General features: G+C 31.9%; 2 protein-coding genes across 8 annotated transcripts; both read right to left on the bottom strand.

The window, feature by feature from the left end:
* Positions 1–911: 911 nt before the first annotated feature.
* LOC109811370 (BTB/POZ domain-containing protein At5g47800) lies at positions 912–7,037 on the bottom strand. Of its 5 annotated transcripts, none has more exons than XM_083075941.1 (7): positions 6,533–7,037; positions 4,184–4,445; positions 3,737–3,855; positions 3,583–3,652; positions 3,084–3,488; positions 2,248–2,991; positions 912–1,703 (listed from the first exon to the last, which is right to left on the bottom strand). In XM_083075941.1, exons 3-7 carry the CDS (start codon positions 3,793–3,795, stop codon positions 1,191–1,193), a joined length of 1,791 nt encoding a protein of 596 aa, XP_082932067.1. In that variant the 5' UTR covers positions 3,796–3,855; positions 4,184–4,445; positions 6,533–7,037; the 3' UTR covers positions 912–1,190. The 5 variants fall into 5 exon arrangements, with proteins under 5 accessions (XP_082932067.1, XP_020230694.1, XP_082932070.1 ...); XM_020375105.3 differs by having other exon boundaries at positions 4,184–4,426; XM_083075944.1 differs by having other exon boundaries at positions 3,084–3,482; positions 4,184–4,426.
* Positions 7,038–15,932: 8,895 nt separating this feature from the next.
* On the bottom strand, positions 15,933–24,358 carry LOC109811332 (C2 and GRAM domain-containing protein At1g03370). Of its 3 annotated transcripts, none has more exons than XM_083075937.1 (11): positions 23,243–24,352; positions 21,753–23,000; positions 20,367–20,549; positions 19,939–20,222; positions 19,711–19,827; positions 19,331–19,593; positions 17,689–17,857; positions 17,310–17,579; positions 17,111–17,164; positions 16,503–17,052; positions 15,933–16,360 (listed from the first exon to the last, which is right to left on the bottom strand). In XM_083075937.1, the coding sequence occupies exons 1-10, from the start codon at positions 23,586–23,588 to the stop codon at positions 16,915–16,917; spliced, it is 3,072 nt and encodes a 1,023-aa protein (XP_082932063.1). In that variant the 5' UTR covers positions 23,589–24,352; the 3' UTR covers positions 15,933–16,360; positions 16,503–16,914. The 3 variants fall into 3 exon arrangements, with proteins under 3 accessions (XP_082932063.1, XP_082932064.1, XP_082932065.1); XM_083075938.1 differs by having other exon boundaries at positions 21,753–23,141; positions 23,243–23,385; XM_083075939.1 differs by lacking the exons at positions 15,933–16,360; positions 16,503–17,052; positions 17,111–17,164 and having other exon boundaries at positions 17,464–17,603; positions 23,243–24,358.
* Positions 24,359–25,986: the final 1,628 nt, after the last annotated feature.

Below are 25,986 nucleotides of genomic sequence, written 5' to 3'. Positions count from 1 at the left end.
ATAGTTGTTTAAGTTTAATATATAAAATTAATAAAACTCTTAATATGATGTTAGAAATTCAAAATAAAACAACTTATAAGCCTGAAATAGTAGGACCAAACAAAAATAATATTTAAGAAAAGATAACAATTAAGATTGGCTTAATGAAGAAAAGTTAAAATAATATATACAAAATCCTAAATTTAAGCCATGTAATTGTTATTGAAATTCTGATTTCTAATAGATAATATACATGTATATATATGAAAAAAAAGGTTGTAGGACGAAACAATAAAAACATAAGACAAAACAACAACTAGGTACGGGGAGGGAGCCAACAATGATATGATAAATGTTGATTTGCACACCTTTAAGTGTTACAGCAAGCTATTTAAATACACAAGTTATGAAAGTCTTTCCTTTAGTAAAGTAAAGTAAAAGAAAATCACGACTACGCTAGAAAAGCAAAATAAACATCATTTCCCTACAATTACTCATAGCTTTTTTCTGAAAACAAAACGAAAACTTAACAAATAAAACAAAAATTACGTAGATATTAAAATATTTTTGTATGATAGTCTAAAAAATCTCAATTTTCAATATGAATTATGGACATTTACATATTAGCTTTAGGAGGTGAATGGGTGATATCAAGAATTAACTTTCTGATATTGCTCATTTACCATCTAATTGTATATAAACCATTTTTTTATTTTTTATCATTCAGAAAGATTATAAACCATCTTTCTCATGTCAATAAGATGAATTTTACCTTGACTATCTCAATACTCTCTTCCCTCTTGCTAATTATTTTCTTCACTCACTTTCTTCCGTCCAATTAACTATACAAATCGTTTGTGTCACACAAAGGCGACGGGTTTATGGTTATGGCAGTGACCTGAAAGTTCAAGTGCATTTGTAACATAGACCCCTTGGTCAAAAAGACAAAGTTACTTTATATATTTTTTTGTTTATCATTTTTTAATAATAAAATACTAAAAACATTTTTAATACACATTTTCAATGTAAAAAAATAATTTCCCTAGATACAACTCTTTAGGGAAAGAGATAGTACAAAAGGATTTATACATTGCTTACATTTATGACAAGGTAAAGAAGAAATAATAAGAATTGAAGTTACAGATCGCAGACAGTGATTTTCTAGGAATTCATGAAAGATTATTATTATTGTTATTACGGTGATCTCAATCTTACTTTTTCACGCCATGTTCAGATTTACTTCTTGCCCTTCTTATGATTCTTTTGGGATCCAAGTCCACCTTGCAGCTTGAACTACTTTCATCTTTGACTCCTCTGGCCTTCTCAGACTGCGTCTCCTCAATGTCTCCTCTCATGACCATCTTTTTTTCCAAGTCCAATGCCAACTTACCATCTGATCTTTTAGTTTTGTGGTGATCCTTTTCTCTAATTTCTTCTCCGTTGAATTCTTCTTTAGTTAGGCCTAAAGATTGTTTGCTTTGGGTATGATCTCTTGTAGCTGGTCTATGCTTTGCTCCCAGAAGTATCTCATGTGGCTTTGCAAGTTTGTGACTGGTGGTTGCCTTAGACCCTTTGTCTTGTTCAAAGTAGAGGAGTTGCACTACGGTTCTTAATGGCAGAAGCTCGTTTTTTACCGCATGGGCACGCACTTCTGGGGACAATCTTTGGCAGTCTAGAATCCCACACAGTCGCTTCTTATCTGCCTTGCTCATCTCAGGATGCACCTGTTCATGCATATAACTTAAATCAAATCACAAATGCACCATAATGATAAATCAAAGATAAATCCTTTGGTATACTCTTTGTAACATAAACTGCTAACATAAACTAATTAAACTATAATAAGGACATTTTGTATACACTTTACAGTAAATGGTAACTCAAGGAATCTTTCTGCCAAGAGTCAGAGACTAATTCCTCAAAAATATGTTATTCCATACAAACACAGGAACGAACATCTGACCACATGCTGACATGACTATCTATCAACCATATCACATCATGTTGGTAATTATGTTAAGTTTTTTTCTCATTTAAGTTGGTCCTATTGTATCATAATAATGTAGACCTATAATTTTTATACTAAGATTATGTGAAGTTGTAAACAGAAGCAATGTTGACACGATATTTTTTGGGTTAGTAAATGATTTTTTTATTATTATTTTTTTTTTTTGTAGTGAATGTCATTTTTTCCTTGAGAAACTGTTCGGCATTCAAACAAGGGGCGAAGAAAATAAAATCAGTGAATGCAGTGCAGGTGTACTTCACCTTAAGATAGATGTTAATTGCTTGGTAAAGATCATCATGCTCTTCACGGGCAATACTGGGCACAGTTTCAGCAAGAGACACGAACTTTGACACTTGCATGTTATCATCCCTTGCGACCACTTGAAGATAGGAATCAATGAGCTTGCCAACATTTCTGATCGATCTCAAAAAGTAGCTGTTATCCACAGCCCCCGGGGACATTCTTTTCCAAAGCTTCAAGAAAGTTTCCAACACTGCTAGAACCAACTCTGTATCATAATAATTCTGGCCAGAAGAGGATGTTGTTGAAGGGTAAAGCAAGTCACTCACTGTTGCCTCCTCAAACTGTAGGCTGGCTCTCCTTATTAGTTCTGTTTTTGTGACCGAGGAGACACCAAGGTGAATTGAAATGCTGAGAAGCCTAAACAAGAAGCCAACAGAAACAGACCCTCTATCTGCAGGAACCATGCTTACAATTGTTTCAAGAATTTTGCGGTTTTTCTCCTTAGATTCTTCTGTTTGAGATGCTGAACTTCCAGAACTTTTAAGCTTTGTGATGCCGGGTAGCCACCGGCAGGCGTAGACATGCAAAGCTTCTCCGATAAGCTGTGGAGGGAGCACATAGGTTGATCTAATAGCCATTATTATGCACCTGAAAAGATCTATGTCAAGATCAGAAACATCCTCGGTCCACCAATCCTTTGGCACAGAATGGTGTTGTTTTTTGGTGTAACCTGGTCTGGTGTAGGTGTAGGACCATTTGACCTGCACAGAACCATCGTTTATAAGCTAAAAAAATTATCCAAACAAGTAACTGTGGCAGAAAAGTGAGAGTTTGATGGATCTGAGTTCTTGACCTGTGGTGGGGGTGTGAGAATTTTCTCAATAATTGAATCAATGCACTTTCTGACAATACCAAGATTCTCAGACCACTCTGGTAAGTTAGCAGTAGTTTGAAGCGTTGCTATGGAATCCTTCCAACCTTCAAGGATGCATGAATTGAAGAAAGATTCAAGTTTTCCTACAAAGTTTCCCTTCTCAATGGAATCGTTCATTCTGAGGAACTTGGCAGCACAGAGAGCAGGTACAAAGTTATGTGCACTTATGTTGATAGCAATTCCGTAACAAAACTTGGCACAGAGTTCAAAAGCATCTTCTCCTCCAGGTATATCATGAAGCTCCAGAGAGACACTCTCGGAATCACTAGTATCATAGCAAAGCCTTTGCAGAAGGCCACATTTGGGAAGAAGCGGAAACTGCAGCTAAAAAGAGCAGAATTATAGATGAACCAACGAATAGTTTTATGTTTATCTTTTCACACACCCAACAACAGCATTTTCATTTTAATCCCAATACCTTGTGTAACAGATAAGTGATGTCATTGATTTGTATCACAAGGTCTGCAGCTATCTCTGATATCAGAGTCCTGGATTATGAGAATACATGTTAATTTGTAAAAAGGTTGTTAAGTGGATTTTTTACGAAAGGGTTGCTGCAAAGGGAAAAATACCTGGTAGCTTGTTCAGTGTAGAATGTATCTGCCTTTGTCCCAAGTTTCATGAACTTCATTTTTATTTGTTGTTATGTATTACCAAATCTTCAGAAGAAAAAAAACCTCTACTTCAAAACCTGCAAGTTCGGAAGACTACACCTTGAACGACTCTACAATAGATCTCATAAAGTCATAGAGAGAGAACAGAAGGCGTTGATGTAACCCTCTCAGAACTAAATCCAAAGGGTGATGTCATGATGCATGACCATGAAACAGCATAATACAGAAGCACCAACTTAGATTTCTTCATTTCAAGCAAAGGGACGGAGGACAAGGAAATCAGAAATCACTATAGATGAAGGTAGAAGAATATGACATGATATCCTGTCCTGGTCGTTCTGTCGGTTATGAATGAGGAAATTTCTCTAAATAAAGGAGAAAGAGAAATTTGTGAGAAGATCTTACCTCAACTTCTATTTATTTTGCCAAGGTTCTGCCACTGCCAATCACATTGATTTTTATATGCAATCCTGAAAGCCCTTCAATTCATTGAAGATGATGTCGTCCACATATTAAAGTAGTAAAAAATAAACAACCAAATTCCAGTTTATGCCGTCATGATCCGCCAAGAATAACAATTGCTTAGACCTTAGAGAGTTTTGCAAAATGACATGCACTTCTGTTTCTGCTATTCTGCCTCTGCAGTTCCTGACACATGTAACACAAACTGAACAACATGAAAATTTGGTAACCATTGGCAGATAATCTTACGTTTCTCATACGAATACGGTAGTAACGATAGAGTTTTGTCCCAAAATTAAAGAATAAAAGAAAAGAAAAAAAAATGGGGGCTGAAAAATGGAAAGTGATGCTTATAATTAATTATTTTTATGTTAAAACGTTGACTCTTGTCATAATATCCTTACATGACTTGATCCCTTGCTAATTTCTTTAAATTTGTGTCGTAGAAAGACTAAAAAAAATACTATAAAGTAGAATGCATATGCAGCCAATAGCATGTATTTTGGGTATTGAATAGCCATCCAACCCCACACAAATAAATAATAATAGCAAATGAAGAAAGAAGCAGCACCACGGCAGAAAATGCACTGAGCATGCATAACATATATGATTACCTTGACGGTTGGGTCTAGGCCAGAGAATGGATAGTGGTAAAGCATGTTTATGCAATGTTTGGAAGTTGGGAATTAAGTGTTAGGTGAGCCAACACAAATCATTAGAGCTTTTACAGTGGCTCAGATTTGGCTCAAAAGTGTATATAAATCACGAAACATATACTGTATGTACTAATACACGCCTCAATCTCTTTAGAAGATACACTTTTGATTCCATGTATATAAAGATACGTGGCTTTGTCCAGACAATGATATGAAAATCCTTGAGAAAGTGATGCACCGGGCTTAAAACTAATGTTACCAAAAGCTTCCTAACCGAAGGCAAATAATACCGATAAATTCTTGTGTGGTTACTTTGTTAAGTCACTTTCACCGTGCCTATAGAGAATTTTGAAATATTAGCTAATGTACTTTTTTTTCCAGTTTAAACTTTTAATAGGTCCAGAGTGGTCCACTGCTATGGTCATCTCAATTATCTTATTCCCCATTAAGCATGTAGGAATCAAGAAAGGTGGAAGCCAACCTTTTCTCCTTTCTTCAATCTGTTTCTCTTTTCTTTTCAATTTAAGTCAGGAATTACTGAAAGAGTACAGTACAGATTTATTTAATAAAATCATCCAGCCATTCACGTTTTGCATGAGATTTGCTTCAATTTTCAAATAATTAAAAAAAATGAGTAAATTACTACGACACCCCTAAGATTTTATCAAAATTCTTGTAATACCCTTTTCTTTTTTATTCGTAAATGCTTGAAATACATTACATTAATATCCTCTGTAACCTAAGAAACACATTATATAATATTCTTCTATAAGGAGTTATGGTAATCGTTAAAAAAGCAATAGTTATGTAAAATCTCAAGAAATCTCGGTGTATCAATGTAATTTGGTAAAAAGTAATGTACTGCAAGAAGAATCTAGAAACGTTTTTGACAGAGGATATGATGTTAGCACTAGGCAGTTCCCACTGTTCATTGGTTAAAATGAGACATGCAGCATGGTCTGTGCTTTGACAGACAAATGGTGGTAAAGCAAAAAGTAAAAAACCAGTGTTTGTGGCATGACACTCATTGCTTTCAACTAGACAAAAGAATGAAAACCATTCATATTTTTCTTTCAAATAAGATTGCATTTGAAGCCTAGCCATGGCACCTTTTTAATTCAAGGCAATTCTCATAGATCCCAATTCCAAGAGCATCACTGGATTTTAGAAAAGGGTGTGGTTAATGTCAGCTAACTTTGCTCTATGCTGAATCAATGCCATCTATTTTTACAATCTTGGATGGCATTCATTAAGGTGTTTAGCCAATTATGTGGACATTCTCTTCTGGAATTGATAATTTCTCTGCCAGTTACCCTCCTGCCACCCCACTAGAAGGTTTTTATCATTTACTTTTTTCCCTTTTCTTTTGGAATTTTTTAAGCAGAACCTACAGTGTGTTCTCATATATTTTTATTACCCTCTGGCAAAAAGAAAAAAGCAACTTTAAGCTTTTAATTGTTTAAGGAGTGAGAAGTCAAAATCAAAACTCAATGCTTTCATTTAATTACTATTACTTCTATATTAAATATTTATCCCTCCATAGTCTATAGAATAAAAAACTACATGAAACACTAAAGAAAGGAATTGGAAATGTCTCAAGAATTTAAAAGAGTAAAGCAAGAGTTAGAGAACATACCTGTTGCTATCTTTGAAATAACAGTAAAGTACAAATTGAAGAAAGTAGATGAAACAGCATCAGTAAGTAAGCAAAATGAAGCTAGAGAGATACAGTGGCGAAGCAGCAACGTACAAGAACATGAGAAGCTGAAAGTTGAGTGGTTTAGTAGTAGTCTTATGCAAGTAATCCTCAGAGAGAGAGAGGGGGGGAATAGGGTGTGTCTGTAACTTATGCTTCGGTTAGAAAGAGCCAGGGAGACACCAACTAAAGAAAAAATGAGTACCACAATGTCTCCTAACCAAGTGTTACGGGGTACAGCATAGAGAAGAGAGAGAAGGAGTGGTTCGTTGGGATTAGTCAACATGGTAATGTATCAAAAGCATGCCATGATAAATTCATTGAATAGTAAATAGAATGGAATAGAAGAGGACATGGGAAAAAAGGAGGAAGCAGTGTCTTTTCCTTCTTCACCAAGAGCTTGAAAATTGGTGCTCTATGATTGAATTACAAAAAGCATGCAGTGCAAGTGGGCTATGACTTTGGAGTGCTCCTATACTAATTCAAAAGAAGCTTACGTGGGGCCAACTCTCTGCATAGAAAAAAGATCCTCTGTGCATTCTTCATCATGCTTCCCCCACTAAACCTTGGGATATATATATATTTTTTTAAAATCTGATAGAAAGTTAAAAGGCTAATCTTTTAAATTATTAAAATTTATTTAAAGCGTAAGAGTTCTTTTTTATCAATGTTATTTCATATGCATAAATGTAATTAAAAATTAAATTTCTAAGTATTTGATTATCTATATATCATATCATATTGTATTGGCATAATATTCTAATGGGTTATGTGCATGTCAGCCACGTGTCCTTCCCTGTGCCGTTGGTTATATCTTGGTGATGGGATTGGTCTGACTTGTGTGTTGGTTGTTTTGGAGGCCAAACACAGACAAACAATTCTCTTTATCCTCCGCGTCACCCTTTCATTTTGCTTAATCCTTCATGCGTGTGTCCTTCTACTGTTCATTCACTCGTGCGTCAATCGTCTTGCTCACCCTTTAGGGACCCAGATGATTCTCTGTCATTCACTATGAACCCCACCAATCCATTCAATCCCTTTGCCTCAACCAAGATGTCCTAACTATTGATTTAATAGCCTTATAGATTATGACTTAGGAGGATAAAAACAAGGGGTTTGGTATTGGTGTCAATCTTAAACACCTACAAGGCTAGAACCAAATGTATGTACATAACACAGTAACACATCTATATCTTTATATAAAATTATATGTTTCAAGGCAATTTCCTTAATGGTCCTACCCAAATGAAATGATGCTATGACCAGGAGATGACGATGGGCATGATGAGCATCATGATCTCAATAGCATGATCATGATCATAGAGATCTTTATCATCATTTTCTTTCGGGTTTATTAATTAGATTTTGTTTTTATTTTGAGTATCCAAATTAATGTTTAAAAAGGGGTGAAAAAAGTGAAGCCGACCATGTGCCTTTACATGAAGATAGTCCTCTTCTGACAGTCTGATACCAACACATTTTGTTCATTCTGTGTGAAGCACTTTAATTGATGTGCTTTTTTGCGTCTTAACCTTGCTCAGCCATATTTCTCCTTGCATCATGATACAAGGTTATAAAAGGAAAACTTTCTAAATATAATTTAATTATTCAGGATTATTGAGTCATGCTATGAATATGGATATATATGTATTATTTTAAATTTCAAAGGGGTGAAAGAAACTGCCCAACTTTTGATGTAATACTCAATCAACTAGCTGTCTCACATTATTCACTTTTTTCTTGGTTAGATTTCTTAATTTATGCCCGGGAAGATCTTCCTACCCGCAGGTTTTAAATCCGTTGATTAGCTTATCATGTCTTCGCGAAAGGGAAACTTCCAACTTTTTGTTACATCCAGTGATCGGTGCCATATTAAAACAGATGAAGTATAATTCATATTTTTAATGTCAAATTATAACAAATTAAGTATATGTATGCATATATAGCTCACGTACGTTATCATGAACTTTCTATATAAATAATTTGCCTAATTTCATTTCTTCCTTAATTGGGCTCCTCGCTCGCACTTGAATTTCTTAAAATAAATAAATTAGTTATTTTGTACGAGTAATTAGAAAGAGAGAAAGAATTATACATATGGTTTTGAGTCCAATTAAGATTGTAAAAAGAAGGTAGAGGTTATTTAAGTAGGGCAAAGGAAATGACTGATCACCATTTTATTTTTGTTGCTAATTTAAAAGGTAGGGAGTCACTACAGCTATGACCTAACTTGCTTTTTCTGAAGGTACGTACTAGACGGTCTCTATTCTAACCTACCAATACCACACACTGTTTGGAAATTGTCAAAACATGAATACAAAGAAAAGGAAGAATCGGGAAGAGGGTAATTAAGGAGGAAAAAGCAGTTGGTAATTAGTTATGATTATGTCTGGGTTAGTGAAGGTGGGAGTTGAAAGATTGAGATTTAAGAAAGCATGAAACATAGATTGGTATAGACATGGGATGCAATAAGTATGGGTTGGAAAGGGTTTGGTTCAAAATGGGCGTAATCAATTCATACTCCATCACTTCTCACTTCTCAGCAGTCAAGTTAAGTTTGTTTGACTAATGGGCTTCATTGAATGCATTGGTCCTATTTGGTTCCCTTGTCCACGAATCTTATTGCAAATCCTGCATGTCAGATATTGTGTATTATTTTGCAAACCCTTGCCTTTCTATTTCTAAAGCTAACCACGTTTTGCTCTTAATTTCAAAATCACCTATTTCAACTTTCTCATTTCGGAGACTAAAATTATAAATACTAAATTACCTCCCTAGAGGACTACAATAGTTTTGGTTTCTTCCTCTTGTAAGCAAAATAGATAAATAAATATATAAATTGGAATAAATTATTTTATATATTATTTTTAATAATTTTTATAAAGATATAATGCATCCATTGATATATTTAACAATTTTATATTATGTTAGTTTGAATTTTTTTTACTCCATATATAAATTTGGTATTATTAATTGACATTATTATTATTATTATTATTATTATTATTATTATATTTTATTAAAATTCAACCTTAAATATTATATTTATATTTTTAAATGTTAAGAACTTATAGAATGATATTTTATTTTAAATTTTAGTCTTATAAAATTATGATATTATATTTATTTAATGTTATTTTATATATTATTTAATTATTACTATTAATTTATTAATATTAATTCAATTACAGTTGAACCACAGTCAAACGCTAAATCTTAAATCAGATCTTAATCGGTTTACCGATCTATTTCATTTTAAAAACATTTGTTGCACAATGTTGAAATATATATATTTTTTTACTACTTATGTCTACTTTTGTAAAAGATCTAAATGTAATATAAATGAAGACATTTTTAGTTGCGTAAAATATATTATATATAATGAATTTCTTATTAAGTTTTGTGTTATTCATAAATCTTAATTTTGTTATCACAATTGCATATTAAATTACTTTATATAGTTATAATATTTATTTAGAATTACTATTTAATTTTTATCATTTCATATTGCCACAATTAAAAATAAAATAAAATTATTTTTTGTGCTTTCCAAATTGAATATCTTATACTTATAAGAAGAATATCTCAAATTTAAATGTTATGTCAATATCTTTGTATACCCTTTTGTATTAATACATTGAAAATGTATTTTTTATATATTATATCTTATCATGATTTATTGTTTATAGTGAGTTTTTTTTTTATTAATAATATTATTTTTAATAATCATGTTATTAATACAAATATTTTACTTCTCAAATTTCAAGTTACATAATGATATTATGTAGTACATTATTGTTATAAATCTAAAATAAATAAAAATAGTGGTGAGAGACTTAAATATGTAGGTTTGAAACCATTATGCTTAAAAACATAAAACATATTAATTAAAAATAAAAATATTTTAAATTTTAATAAGAATCAAGTCAGAGACTGTGTTTTATTTTTATAAAAATAAAATAAAATTACTAATGTAAAATATCTCATTAATTATTTATTTTCTTTTAAAAAATATCTTTAATTTAAGTAATTCTTTGAGTTCAATATATAAATAGTGGATAAAATACATATTCAATGTACTGTAAGAACATCAATTTACATGCGTAACTAATAAAAATTATATATATATATATATATATATATATATATATATTATGTCAATAAAAAAATAAAAAATTATAAACACCTTATACATTTTACTTCAATCTGTCATAATAATTTTTTTTTTGCATTAATTAATTAATTAGAGATGAGGGAGTAAATATATTATAATTTTCATAATCTTTTATTTTTATTCTTTAATTATAACCTTAAATGAAACTGCACCAACATTAAATCACTTGACAGATATAACTATTATTTAAAGTGTAACACTCAAAACATGGGATTATGATTAATTAAAGGGCCATAATTATAATGTTTGAATTTTGTGATTTATGATGCTCTTTCACACGACAAATCGGGATCTTTTCTTTAAGCAAAATTATAGAAACGTGTTTTGGATATATACAGCATAATCAGACACACATACGTATTGTTTGGGTCCCATGAGATATTTGTGACACTTGATCGAATAGTGAATGAATATGGACTGTATGTTCTCAATCTTATACATCCCAAAACATAAATAAAATAGAAAAATGTTACATTTTCCAGCCAATGGTATCTCCAATTTGTTTTAGACGTGGGAATATTTACATTATTGAATGAAAAATACATGTTCTGATATTAAGTATTGACTTCTAAAGAACGCATGAATATGGAATGTATATATGTTCTCAATCTTATTTTAAAACTATTTTTTAAATATGTTGAAAATAATTATCTTAACAATAATTCTCTTTTTCATTTAAATAAAAATAAGTGTCATATTATAAAACACAAATAATTTTTTTTTTATTTCTCACAATAAAATAGTCATTTTTAGTTGTAATTTCAACCACAATTATATATTTTTCTTTTATAAACAAGGGTTATGTTTAAAAATATAATTTCCATTTTTACAGTCGTGTTTCATATGACTTATGCATCATTGATTTTCTTAATTTATTTATTTTAAAGAGTTTGAAAAAATTATTCTACTTTGATTAATTAAAAGAAAAGCCTATCATTTCTTTGTCTATTTCTTATTTGAAAGAAGAAAAAAAGGTATAAATAAAATTTCTCAATACATAATGATAAGGGATTACTGCAGGAATAAAATTAAAAACATGCCTGTACTTTGTACTTAAAAAATGAAAAACATGTAGTGTAAACTAATCGATATATATTCCAATCAACAATGCATGCAAAATTTATACAAAACTAAATTTACATAAATACACTAATTTAAACTCGAAATGCCAATAAGTTTTGGGGTTAATACATCTAATATATTTTCAATCTTATTGTCCATTTCTTCTAATTTCTCAGACAAAGATATAATTAAAATAAACAAAAGTATTTACGGATAAAAAAAAGTCTTTGATTTTAAGAATGAATATTAATTCCATTAGTGATTATGAACTATACGATTTTGTATTTGACTTTGATTTTCTGAATAAATTCTTCACCAATATTAATGAAACAGAAAATAACACGGGTGACCATGAAAACAAAATAGATCATAATTCACTGTTTGCATCTGTTGACAATAGTGATACATTAGATGTGGTGAAACATAATTTGAACGTTAATCAGCCATTGCAACATGATCCAAAAGGTGAAGCACCAAGATGGATTAGAAGAAGAAGACTGAAAAAGGGTACTGAAGAATATATTCTTTGGAGAAGAGAGATTAAGCTCAAAAATAGAATTTCAGCCAGAAAATCAATTGAGAAGAAACAGGTAATTGGTGCAACCCCGGAAAAACAAGATAAAAAATAAATAAAACATATCCCACAAAATTATAATTGTATGTGTCTCACATGCATTAAAACATCATAATTCTATGAACGTGTAGGCTCATATGCGAGACCTTGAAGCAAAAGTCTTAAAGCTGAAGGCAGACATAGAACTGAGGAAAAAAGTTGTACAGGTGACCATCTATTTTTTACCCTTTTACCCCCAATATTTTTCATCTCTCATAACTCACCATTCTCCAAAAATAAGGTTATTCGTGATAGAATAAGAAAATGATTTTAAGTAAAACACAAAATGCTCACAATAGTCTTATTTTACTCCAACTGCTGAATTAGTGTTTGGGTATCAGTACTTAGAAGAAGAAGAAATCTCCATTCCAGAATGCATTTCTCTTAATTTAGAAATTTGGTCAATTTTTGTCCACACTATTCATAAAGTAAATATATATTGACTATGACTGGTCACTATGTATATTGCACTAGAAATGTATGTGTTTATAATATATTTAATCGGTCCAGAATGGTGTTGTTCAAGTAAATTTAACACATAAATAATTTGCGTTTTAAAAGTTTAATATATCAACTAAATTCATGTCATTTCTATTATTGACAGTATTTTGTAGAAAGATATTCCATGGCTCTTTTCAATTTAATTCTCATTCCTTTTTATTTATAGATTTTTCCAAATTCTAAACCTGCGGGTAGATTATGTGGACTAAGAAGGGCTTTTTCCGTATCTGATATCAATTTCCCAACACAGGTAACCAATAAATAAGCCTTAATTTCAATCAATCCTAATAGTACTAGTACTGTTTGGATAGCTTAATTTTCACAATGAAAGAAAAAAAAATCATACTACTTGATTTGGTGTCTGCTAAAACCAAAACTCATGTTTCATACTATCACCATGATTTTAAAGATGTTTAGAAAAAATGAGAAAAGACACCTATAATTGATTATATAGTTGAAGCAACTTTCATGTTACCTTTGCATTGAATTGAGAATTTTACATTATTTTTTATTTTAAGATAGTTAATTTTTAAATTTATAACACGTCAAACTCTTTTTTAATTATCAAAGTGAATTTTGTAAACACTCTCCTAAATTGCCCCAAAGTTGATTAGCATAATTTTATTTCTCGAAAATCAATTTTGTCATAGCTAAAGATCCATTTACATTAAGTATATATTTAAAGACTTGCATCAAATCTAAACCATTAATATACATTAATCCTACTATTCATAGTATATTAATATATAAAGTAATTTAGATATATTTTGTCATCAATAAATATTAATTATATTTCATCCTAACAAATCTTTTAATAAATCACTCCTAAACAAGTCAGTATTTAGATTAAATATTCAAGAACTTACTAAGCGAATTTTTCCTTTTTATCCTTAACTAACTCCAAACTTTAATTTTTGGTGACTTTATAATATCTACAAATTTACTTGCAACTGATGATTGATTGTTCGATAATTAAATTAACTAATTGATTGTCACAAAATTAATCAAAATTATCATATATATTAACATAATACAAACTATAAGATTAATATATATTAACGATTTAAACTTGATCTAAGTCTAGACTTCCACACGGTATGGAAGGATTCGATTTCTATGTTCAGAGAAATAGATAATTTTAACTTTTTCAATGAATCAAATTGATTCTTGACGTGAGACTCAAAATATAATTATATTTACATTTCAAAAATGACTTTATCATCCGGTCAAATTAATTCATCTCTACTCACTTTTAAAATATTATTCTTAAACACACTTTAATCTTAAGTATTCATTCTTGAATGAAAAAACGTTAAAAAATTATGTATATAATTTATTGTTAATTTTTTTTAATTATCAAAATCAATTTTGTAAACACTCACAAAAATACACAAAAGGTTGATTAGCAAAATTTTACCTTGCCTAAAATTATTCTTGGTTAAAATACCTTTTTTTTATTTATGGTTTAAAATGAATCTTTTTAGTTTATATATTTATTTTTTCAATCTTTTTTAATCCTTATAATTTAATATAAGTCTTTATAATCTCTATACTTGTAGTTTTGTAATATCCTTTTAGTCTTTATAAAGACTAAAAATATTTATTTTAAATTTGAGGGAGTAAAAGAATATTTTAAGCATCACTTTTGTATGAAAGCTTCTGCCATGATGGAATTCTATTGGATCTTGCAGGCTGTTACTGAGGAAGCAAACACAACTTGCAGTACCAGTGAACAGATCATACCTCTTCCAATTATGAAATATTTTTCTAAATTTTCTTGAACTTGTATTGAGTAGAAATGCTAGCTACTCTTGTTTGTTTAGTGATGAATGCAACAAGTAGTAATTATATGTATGACTGTCCACTACTCTTATAATATTTATAATAAAAAAACAGTTAATTAATGCTTAATATTGGAAAAAATAAAGAAGAAAAAGAAGAAAACCCTTTATATTTTTCTTTAGAAATTTGATTTAATTTATTGACTTCTCTTAATTAGTTTGCTTGCAAACATACTAGTATATAAATATACAAGTCACTATATATGATACAATGACTTTAAGCACATATATTGAAACTACACAAATCCTAGAGATTATAAGTTATTAAATGTAAGATACATATAGAAGAAAAGTGTATGAACCTAAATGTTCATGATCATAAAATGTGAATATTTATTTATTTCAATTCCTAAAATATAAAACAGTAAAGATAACATGGTTGTTGTTCACCCTTTGGTATGATTCTCGCAGAGAGAACCAGATAGACAAGCAACAGCAGGTTTGAAATATATTTAACAAAATACATACATCGAGACACATGTAAAGTATCATTCCCCCCACACAAAAAAAATGTCAACTTGTGATATCCGCAACACAGAAACAATGTCATACTCCATTATTATTTGTTTATACATATAAGCACACATATTTTAAACAGAAAATTACAATTAAAATATTAAGTTCAAAATATCACCCTATTTTATTTTGGTTGTTATCTTATGTGTTTCAAATATTACATCTCAAATTATTTTAGTATTTAACAAGTTCAACATATCAATCTTTTAAAAAAGCTTACATTTTGTTGTGACTCCCCTCTATACTCTTGTTATAGTTTCTCTTGTTTACCTTATTCGAAGTTGATTATAAGTAGAATTTTTTTTATATATATTTTATCAAGGTAAAGCATGCTTATTGCATGTATTTTTATTTTGATTTTTAGAGCAAACACCCATATATTGGTCCTTGAATTTGAAAAATACAATCATATTGGTCCCTAAAATTATGAAATTGTAAGATAAGTCTTTGAAAATATAAGTTGACAATCACACTAGTCCAAAACTTAAAATATGTGAAAAGTGATAATATTAATATATATTTAGGAATTAAAGTGATAGTAAGTAGTTAAATAGAAGGACTTATTTGACATTTTATGAGCTTATTTGATAATTTTTTAATTTCAGGAACTAATATAACAAGGTCTTCTCAATATAACGACTAAAATAAATAACTTTTTTTTTTTTTTTTTTCTCAAGACTTCCAGCCCATATCCATCTGTTATCAGCTCACATTTCTAAGCTAATTCCTGTGATTCACCCAAGTGGTAGGTCTATTCATAGTTCTGATTGTGCTTTTAATTAAAAAACACTTTACAAGGAAATGTGAGATATACTTTATGAAATAAGGCCCCAAAATTGTTTACAACAATCAAAGCTTCTCTTACATGTGTTTAACATTTTATCACTTGTACTATGGAAGCAAAGACAGCAGCAGCTATAACACATGATACATTACAGGACCCTCGTTAAGATGCAAACTTTTCATCTTAGTAGTCAGAATACTCCACAAACTAAAATTTGGACGGCTAGCAACTGCTGATGCAATCTGAGTATCTTCCACAGAGTGTAATTAGTCATTCACTGCAGAACAGTTAGTAATATCTCCAATCAGTAATCTGGCTTGAAGAACAATTTGGTAGGAGATCAGTATGTTTATAGCTAAATCAGTTTCAGCATCATTTAGCTGTGATTTTACGACGGTTGAAAGAAAAGTAAAACCTACCAGAGTCAAATCCAGAGGTCACGCATAGATTGCATCACTAGCAGACTTGCTCCACTGATATTTAGCACAGTCACATGGACCTTACTCTGAAGTCATCATATATTCCGGTCTAAGCTGAAGAATGAGGATAATATTTGTTCTGAAAGAAGTGTGTGGTCTGAAATCTTGGTTTATTAATTGGTGGAAAACTAGGCAATCCAAAAAAATTCATGAATGAAATTCAAGAAAAGAGTATTCTAAAACATTTCATAGAATTTGAGGAACTATTTTTCTCAGATGAAATGTTGAAGGAATGCCTGAAAAAGACGTGTGCAAAACTTTCATACTGGAATCTATATTGTAATGGGGCTGCAAGAATATCAGATACCTTCCCTAATTGTACAAGGTCAAGTTCAGTATGATGATTCATTTGTTATTTAGCCAAAAACTCCTTCTCAACCAGGCTGAATATCAGCTTCAAACGTTCTTGCAGATTTTTTACGATGTTCTTTGTAATCCTTTTATGATGTTTTGTACTTTTCAGCCATTCAATTCCAAAGAATACATGTACCTTACAATTCATGATGTTTTGTACTTTTCAGCCATTCAATTCCAAAGAATACATGTACCTTACAATTCTTTGTCTTCTGGGGTAAATCCTCAACTTGATAGCGAGTGTGCAGCTGTAGAACATTATTAGAAGACACAAGTCAATGTTACAAAAGACAAACCGAAAGTAAGATGACAAAAATAGGTAAGCCAAGAAAGCTAAGATATAACAAATAAGCCATAAAAAGTTTAGGAACAAACTAAATTTGGCTTGCTTACATTGAAATAATCACCAAGAGGAACTCCATGGAAGTTCATAACCTCTTCCAACTTCCAACCCTTTCCATCCAAAGAAGATCTTTGCTGAGTGCTCGTTACTTCAACTCTATAACGTGAAATACGCTTCTCAAATTTGTAATATATTGCCCTCTCATGAACATCACTCTTCTCAGATACCCAAGGGGTATAAGAATAATTAACACAACCAGATTTTTCCATGAACATACGATCCAGCTCACCCCCGCTGAATAGCTCCATAAAGAAACTGGCCTAAATTAATTAAAACATGACAAACTATAATCAAACACAACCATTGATCATGTTGTGTAAAATTGAATAAGGAACCAATAATTTTTAGAGAGAGAGAAAGAGAGATTACAGGAACCGAAAGAGCACAAGAATGAACCTCCGACATGTTAACTTCACCAAGACCAATGAATGATCCACTCTCCTCCCTTCTAAGGCTTTTAGTTTCAGAGTCTTCCTCAACTAACTGGACCTTCTGCTCGGGACTCAAGGATCTGGCCTTCCAAAGAGCCATGATAGTCCTATATCAGCACCAGAATAGTTTGACTTAGTAAAATGGATATATTTTATAATGTAGTTTGTCACCATTAGTTTCACAGATAATTTCTTCAAAATTCAAAGCATCTTATGAAAAGTTGGACGACCAAGCCTCCAAAAACAGGCACTCTTTTAGGTGGTCACAGCATTTCACACATGAACTAGTTGGAGCATAGTGGCAGTTGAAAAACAACTACATCATTGTCAAAAAAAATGATAATCAAACATAATTGGAAGAAAACATTATCAGATATTTAATACAACAAAGCATTATACAAACAATTAGGAAACCAAAGCTTGATGAACAGAAAGCAAAAATCACAAATTAGCAAAGCTTTTCTTCCTCAGCCATCAGTAAGTAATTTGATATTAAGCAGCAATGTAAACGCATAAGTACATTAAGCAAATCACTTTCACACTTAGCACATGAAGAGCGTCCAACCCGAAAGACTAATTCATTGAGTGGAAGAACCTCATAACTTAAATACCATATCGAACTCCTTATTCTATTTAATGTGGAATTCCTAACATGACACCCTTTTAAGAGCTGACTTCCACAATGACTTTCACTCTAAATGGTAGTCATTTTCCCTTTGACAACTTCACTCACATACTAGTATCCAGTATTGCACCTTAATCCAACCTACAGGTAACCCTTTCGGTAGCTCAACTTTCAATTAAAGCAACAATAGTTAGGACTTAAACACGAGGAGTTCTCAACCCAAAAAACATAGTTCATTATGTGGGAGAGCTTCATGGCTCAAGTACCGCATTAAGCTACTTATTTTATTCCCTGTAAGACTCCTAATATTCTGTGTTCCTCCAGTACATTACAATTTACAACAAAGGAAAATATAAATAGAAGTTTACACCTTAACAGTTTCCTTTAGAATATCAAGATAGGAATCAATCAAAAGAGATGAAAATGTGAATTGTCACTTCGACATAAACTCATAATCAAAGTTGTTGAATTTAGTGGGGGTAAGAAGGTGAAAAATAGAACAAAGTGTTTTAGACTTTAGAAAGAAATCAGAATAAGAATACTTATTCAAGAGAATGTGTACATATATGCATAGCATCCATATATATACACTCTTAATAACATAGTAGAGCTATTTTCTAGGTTAATATTAATTCAGCCCAACTTCCTGAACACTAGTTCCCATGAATTATACATTTTTTTTATTAGAAATTATGCATTTTATCATGTAATACAGGGTTACATGAAGATACTATTTCCTAAGTGCATTATTATTTCACACAGAAACAACCTCAAAGATTAAATTCAAAATGATACTACTGGTTCTGTTATAGACCTAAAAGTTACCAGGGTAAATAAAATAGGTAAAACAGAGAACAGAAAACATTTTATAGATGTTGCAGCAGTCCTGCAGATATGCAGATAAGTATATAGAAAAAACAAGCTTGTACAATAACATAAAATGTTCCTGGTCTACCTGTTTGCGACATTGAAAGACACAAATGACTGGAAACGGAACTTTAGTCTGCCTTCTTCATCTTGTGTTTTTGCACCATGCCTCGCATCCACACCTCTTCCTGGCCAAAGAGTTATGACAATTATCGGACTGCCCATTGACGAAAATGTAGGAGGAATGATCTGGATGTCTTCAATGTCCTCCCAAAGCAAAAAGAATTTGGTCTTGTGTCCAAACAAGTTTGCATGAAATCCAATTATTCTTGCTGAAACAAATAGGCGGCCCTGCCAAGAACAATCAGCAGCAACTTAAACTAGATAATTCAAAAGAAACATGAACCAGTTAAAACCAAAATAGAATTTGACCATGGCTTTCAACACCACATGACAGACCAACCACACCTGCAGGGGCATTTTTCTTTTCAAATGACAGGTGAAGTCATTGATGAGAAATTCCTCAGGTGGAAGGCCAAAGAGTTTCTGAAAGGCTGAATTTGTTTGAGGAGACCGCATATTAATCTACAAATTTGTAAATAGGAAGAGGAAAAAGGAAGAAAAGGGTGATAAAACATAAGTACAACAAAATTAAAAATAAAAACAAATGTCTTGCAACATAGGATGGATCCTTACCTTCTTCCCCACCTCTTTCTCCATTTTACTTATATAGTCTTTTACAACATTCCCACCTCTAGTGTTGTCCAAGAAAATTCTTAAGTGCAACTTAGATTGACATGCCATAGCCAACTTTCCTTCAAGAGAAACCCATATATCAGCAAGATCTGAAATGTTTGTTTTAAGGAAATTGATTTCAGCATGTCCTAGAGATGCAGCTTCATCAAAGGGTCCATCAAAATCAAAAACTTCCACATCCAGCACAGAAGGAGGGTCATCCATTGCATCAAATTCAAATATTTCTGCAACGATCAGCAATTTTCTTAAAAAACTTTATCATACAAATTACAATAATCCAGATCACATGTAGGGGAAAATTAGACTTATTTGTTAGATCAGTGGAAGTTCAGATTAATGATAATGTATTAGATTTCAAATATATTCACCATTCCATAAAGGTTCAGATTTCTTGAACTTGATTGAGCTGGTTCTTGTTTTCCCATTGCAAGTAAACACCACATATGGATCACACAACCCACTATAATCAACATTAGATAAATTGCTTCCTTCAATTAAGGCCACAGTTAGCAGCCATCCATCTCCTTGAGCCTTAATTCCATGATCACTACCTAATATTGGAGTACCACAAAAAACTATATCAGCAAAGGCATATAGACACCAAATAAAGTAAATAAGGGCCAAGTAATTAAGAAACAAGGGAGAATATATTCATGGCTAACCCATCAAAAAGAAACGATAGGACAGGTAATAAAAAAATTAATTAATTCAAATAAAAAGTAACTGAATGAAAATTTCTGGGTCCAGAATACTTTAGCATTTGTCAGACTCATATTGCTTCCTCCATACAAATAAAAGGATACAAGTTTTAACAATAAAAAACAGGAATTTCATTCACTGGCATACCTGTTACTATACTTGCAAACATATCTTGTGATAGCAATTCTTCTGGGAAACTTATGGTTCCATGAAACATTTAGGATATCATTAAGCCTGTCATACTATGTATGTTTAACACAATTCTTTTCCCATGCACAAAAGCTGCATCAAGCTTTATTTTCTAATGTCTTTGTTGTATATTTCTAGAGTTCAAGTAATTGTTGCTTGTGGTATAACCTGGAAACTTTGGAATAAACCATTTTTTATTTTTTTTTATGAAAAGAAGGGTTGTCCAGATACTTCAGAGCATTTTAGATATATAGGGGTGTGTCTATTATTCCAATTCTTTTAGCTTTGTATCTTTATATTTATATGTTATTACTTTGTACAGCTGTAAAAGTTTACAAAACGAGCTCTCTTAATAAAATCCAGAGCAGTGTCTGAGCAAAACATGAACCCCATTCTTCACCTTTGGGTTTAACTCTGTTAAGAGAGCTCTTTCTCAATCAGAAGTACAAGGCTTTATGGAATTCAATTCTCCATCAATTATTTATTTGGATAGACTATAAACTTGGCTATTTAACCAGTGATTTATTGCTTTACATCTTTTATGGGCAATCCTTGACAGACTCATGCATAGATATAGAAATTACTTTTGTGCTAAATATATATTATGCAATTTGACTTGCGTTGGTTTTTTTCTCTTATCTTTCTGTTTTTCTTAGGAGGGTCTGTTCCCAATTTTATATTGTTTTTCCTCTCGTAAAGCATGTTTCTTTGACCAATAGAAAAGAGAATTTTCATTTGCTCTGATATACACCCAGTCAGATGAGTGTTTTTCTATCTTGCGGTAGAGCAGTCAGATGAGTGTTTAAAATCAAGTACATTATCAAATTAAAGGATCGTTATAAAAATAAATGTAGTTAAGGAATTACCCTTTCGTGCTCTGGCCTGCAAGAAGCGTGAGATTAAACCCAACACTCTTTCGCCTTGAAGAACCAAGACAGCACAAACAACAAATTCACCAATAGAATCTGGCAAGTCAAGGCCAACAAACTCAAGCCCTTGAACTTTGCCAGGTTCTGCCAGCCAAATATGGACAAGCACGTACAAGACCATCAAGAATGTTGAGAAAACTGTGAAGTTAGCAAAATACTGTACTGCCAGCTTCAAGTCTGACTGGGGCTCTGGCTGTAATGTTGCCAAAGCTTGTTCCTTACTAGAACCAAGGTCCTTTGTTTCAACAGGCTTTACTGTCTGACATAACAAAATAGCATACTGATCAAAGCTTTCCTTCATACCTTGCCGAGCTCCGTTTTCTATCATTCCTTTCATCATGGTGCTCTGTACAAAATTCATTCGCCAAGATATCACCAGACGTGAACACTGTTCCCCTGATGGCAACTCTGGTCCAGGTGTTATCACATAAAGTATTTCTACCCTAAAGGTGCTGCCATACATAACATCTGGAGTGCTGACAGTGGCCAAAACAGCAAAGTTCTTCCCATCAGCTTTTAAATATGTCTGATCCTCATAGCCTTTGACAGCCTTAATTAATTTAGTGGGAGCCTTGGTGTAAGTAAGTGATCTTTTCAAGGTCTCCCCGCCATTCTCTAACTTCCAAGGACCAATTTGCAGTTCTGTAGTACCCTGTACATCCGATAATGACTTGGGAAAATTAGAATCAGATGAAAATAGTAATACATTCAAGTCTTCTGGTGCAATAATATATAATTGATCAATAAGCACTCCTCCTGATAAATCGTTAGGAATTTCACTTCCTTGATCTGCTGACTGTAACTTTTTTAGAGCTTCTTCAAATGTTTCATTAGAGGACTGTTCCTCCTCAATCTTGATCTCACCAACTTCAGCTTTGGTTGTTTCAGATTGGTCCGAGTCAATGCTTCTACTAGGTGAAATTGAAGACAGATCAGCAGAACTTTTATTAAAAATCTGAGCAATTCGGCCAGCAAGTGACTTTTGTGTACAAGATTTATCCTCCCTAGAACTGGTAGACGCAGTTTCTTCCCTTAGAGAAGATGAGTTTGAAAGGCTGTTGAAAGATCTCGAGGGAGAAGGGCTAATTGCATCAGGACATCTTGGAGGTAATAACTGATCACCAATGTCATTTGACTCCAAAGATGGATTATTTTGGCTAATGTATATACTCAAATGAATCTCACCTGTCCAGAAAAGGAAAGCAATTGTCATGATTTAAGTTGAATAGCATGATCCATAGATGAGCACTATATTTTCCAAAAGGACTGGATGCAGATTGCCCTTCAAACTGGACACAATGCCATTTATACTCCGTGATCAGTCGGCTACATTAGCATGAAAGCAATGTAATAACAGCATGAATTTCACATAATAATAAAATAAACAAGGAAACAAACAATGCCATAAAAACAGTCGCACAATATACCACATTCCTTGTTGGGGGCCTTCTTGTTTTTGGTTTTCATAGAGTACCAAGCAGTGCCAAGGGATTTAATTTCCTCATCAAAAACAAGCGAGATAGGCACTTTAACCCGTCCCACATAGTCATGATTAAAGAACTTATCTTCATCCATTACAGATACAACAAGCGAATCCTTGAGGTCATCAACCCAAAAAGTAAACTGTTCATCCCACAATGGTGTCAAACTTTTCACCACTTTGGTCTTGAACTTTTGTTTCCCCAACTGTATTCGCACGTACAAATCACTTAACCCATTGGAATCCGTGATTGCCAAGTCTTTTGCCTCAATCACACGAACCACAAGCTTCATTTTCTAATTATGACCACAATCTTCAGCCAAAAAAGTCAACTTTTTCGTTAGGACAGCGCAACCCAGAAAGATCTTTCAAGAGGGCAATGCAGAAGGACAAAATTATTTATCATTAAACATTAAAAAAAGGAACAACTGGGTTCGCAAAAGGCAGAACCAAATTGATCAGAGGAAAAAATCATCCCAGAAACCTGACAGAAGCATGCATAAATAATATTGATTCTGTCAGAAAATTAAAAACAAAAAAAAAATAAGAATTCAATTGAAATTTTGTTACGAATTCATCGCTGACGGTTTAGAAAATGAAGAAAAGTGCAGGAAATCTGCGCCATCAACCGTCAGCATGGCAAGGAAAAAAAAAATAATGGAAAAAAAGACGTGAATTTTAAGAGCGGGGGAGACAAACCCTAAAAAGACACAAATGAATTGAAGGGATGGAAATAAAGAATGAATAAGAATATTCATTAATGGAAAATTTGAATATCAAAATTAGAAAGGGAGGGAGACGCGGAATCGTGGGTTGAAGCAATAACAACAGACACTCTCTCCCTTTCCCTCTCCAGTGTTTTTCTGTCTTTCCCATTTTGTAATTGTGTGACCTTGCAATCATCAAACCTACTATGTCATGCCATGCTATGCGCCACATTTCATTTTTCTATATTCATTATTCAACAAATCCACTCTTCGGTTGCATTGCATTGCATGCTCAAAGTAGCGCTCAACAAATAATTCACAATTAACAAATACAGTAATCCAAAAGATTAGATAGATGTCGAATTGTTAATATGTCATGTGGACAGTTATTATGGTTATGAAATTGAGGCTGCCTCTTGTTTTACCTTATCCAATGGTTATGCCATGTCACCTCTCTACAAGTTGGGTCCACATACAAAGGAACGGCACTTACAAAGGAATAATTTGTTTTCTTACAACATAAGATAGCCATTATATGCAATACTTTACGGGACTATGCAAGATAATTAGAAGAAAATAGTTTATGGACTTATTATATATATATATAAATTACATTGTTACTCAATCACGTGAGATTATTAATTTTAACACTCAAATTGTCCGATCAACATACCTCTTTTTTTTTTTTTTGTTAATCTTACCATTCCACCTTTCCATCATTAATAATTAAGCCTACAAATTTAGTAATCCTTAAATAAAAACACTCGTAATTAAAGAGAACCTGATATTAAATACACAAAGTCTATTTTTAGTCAGACCATTTATTATAAAAACCTTACTAATAATGCCTTAACCAGAGTGAATTATTTTATCTCAATTTACATTCTCTCTTCTTATAAACGCATGTCTATTATTCAATTCATATTCATTTCAACTTGTAACTGACTCAAGTATCAAAATCTTTATAATATCCCACCACCCTTCTCTCTGTTAATGTTTGTAAGTAAGTTTGTTGATTTTAAACAATTATTTTAAAAATTATATCCAATATTATTTTTAGTTTATTAGAAATATAAATATCATTACAATATAAAGGGTGCAATCTCCATCCACAATTGACAAACAATCAAAGGTTATGTTAGGACTTAGAACAGTGATTGCGTTCAAACTGTGGCTACAAGTTGCAAATAAAGTTTTAGCCCGGGAACAAAGGTTGTGATAACATTCTTAGTGCACCTATTCTCAATTTCTGATTCTCTTTGTATGTGCAACGTTAAGAGCATACTATTACCTTTTAGAATGTTTCTGGCATTTAGAGTTTCTTAATTATTATTTTTTATCCAAATTACCGATCCTTATCATCAAAAACTAAACATATTTGTTCTAATATGTTAATAAATCATCGTCGCTTAAAAATTGAGACTAAGAATAATTATAAACTTTCTCTTTTTTTAATCCATCAAACTGTATTCTCAAAAATAAAATCGGGAATAGCCAACAAGCATAAAAATGTATAATTCCTCATGTGATGACACTAGCAATGATAACAAACTTGAAATCGGAACACGTCTTTTCACAACATACCTACTTGTGAGGCATATATAACTGTTAGTCATTTTATATGATTTTATAGACGTGTATATAAAGCTAATATTTCATCTCAAGTAATTAATGGTAAATGTGATTCTATACAATTATCGGTATGCATTTGTGATACTAATAATTACGTATGTCTCATAAATAACAAGTGTGTAAAGTTGTTAAAAAGTTTAATAGTGGTTACCAGTTGGACGGAGATTTCCAGCACCCCGCTGATCATATTTCGGGATGCTAGCTTAGTCTAACTCAGATTCTACATACATTCAAGTTAATTTATACAGAATAGGGTACATTTGGAAAAAAGGAAAAGGTTGCAATAAAGAAAATTAGTAATAAGCAGAGTTTTTCAAAATAAAAAAACGAATACGATACATTAATGACTGGT

This window comes from Cajanus cajan, chromosome 5 (assembly GCF_000230855.2).
Source record: "Cajanus cajan strain Asha chromosome 5, NIPB_CcT2T_4, whole genome shotgun sequence".
Classification (NCBI taxonomy): Eukaryota; Viridiplantae; Streptophyta; class Magnoliopsida; order Fabales; family Fabaceae; genus Cajanus; species Cajanus cajan.
The sequence above is the reverse complement of the archived record's forward strand: the minus strand, read 5'-3'. Positions and strand labels throughout refer to the sequence as shown.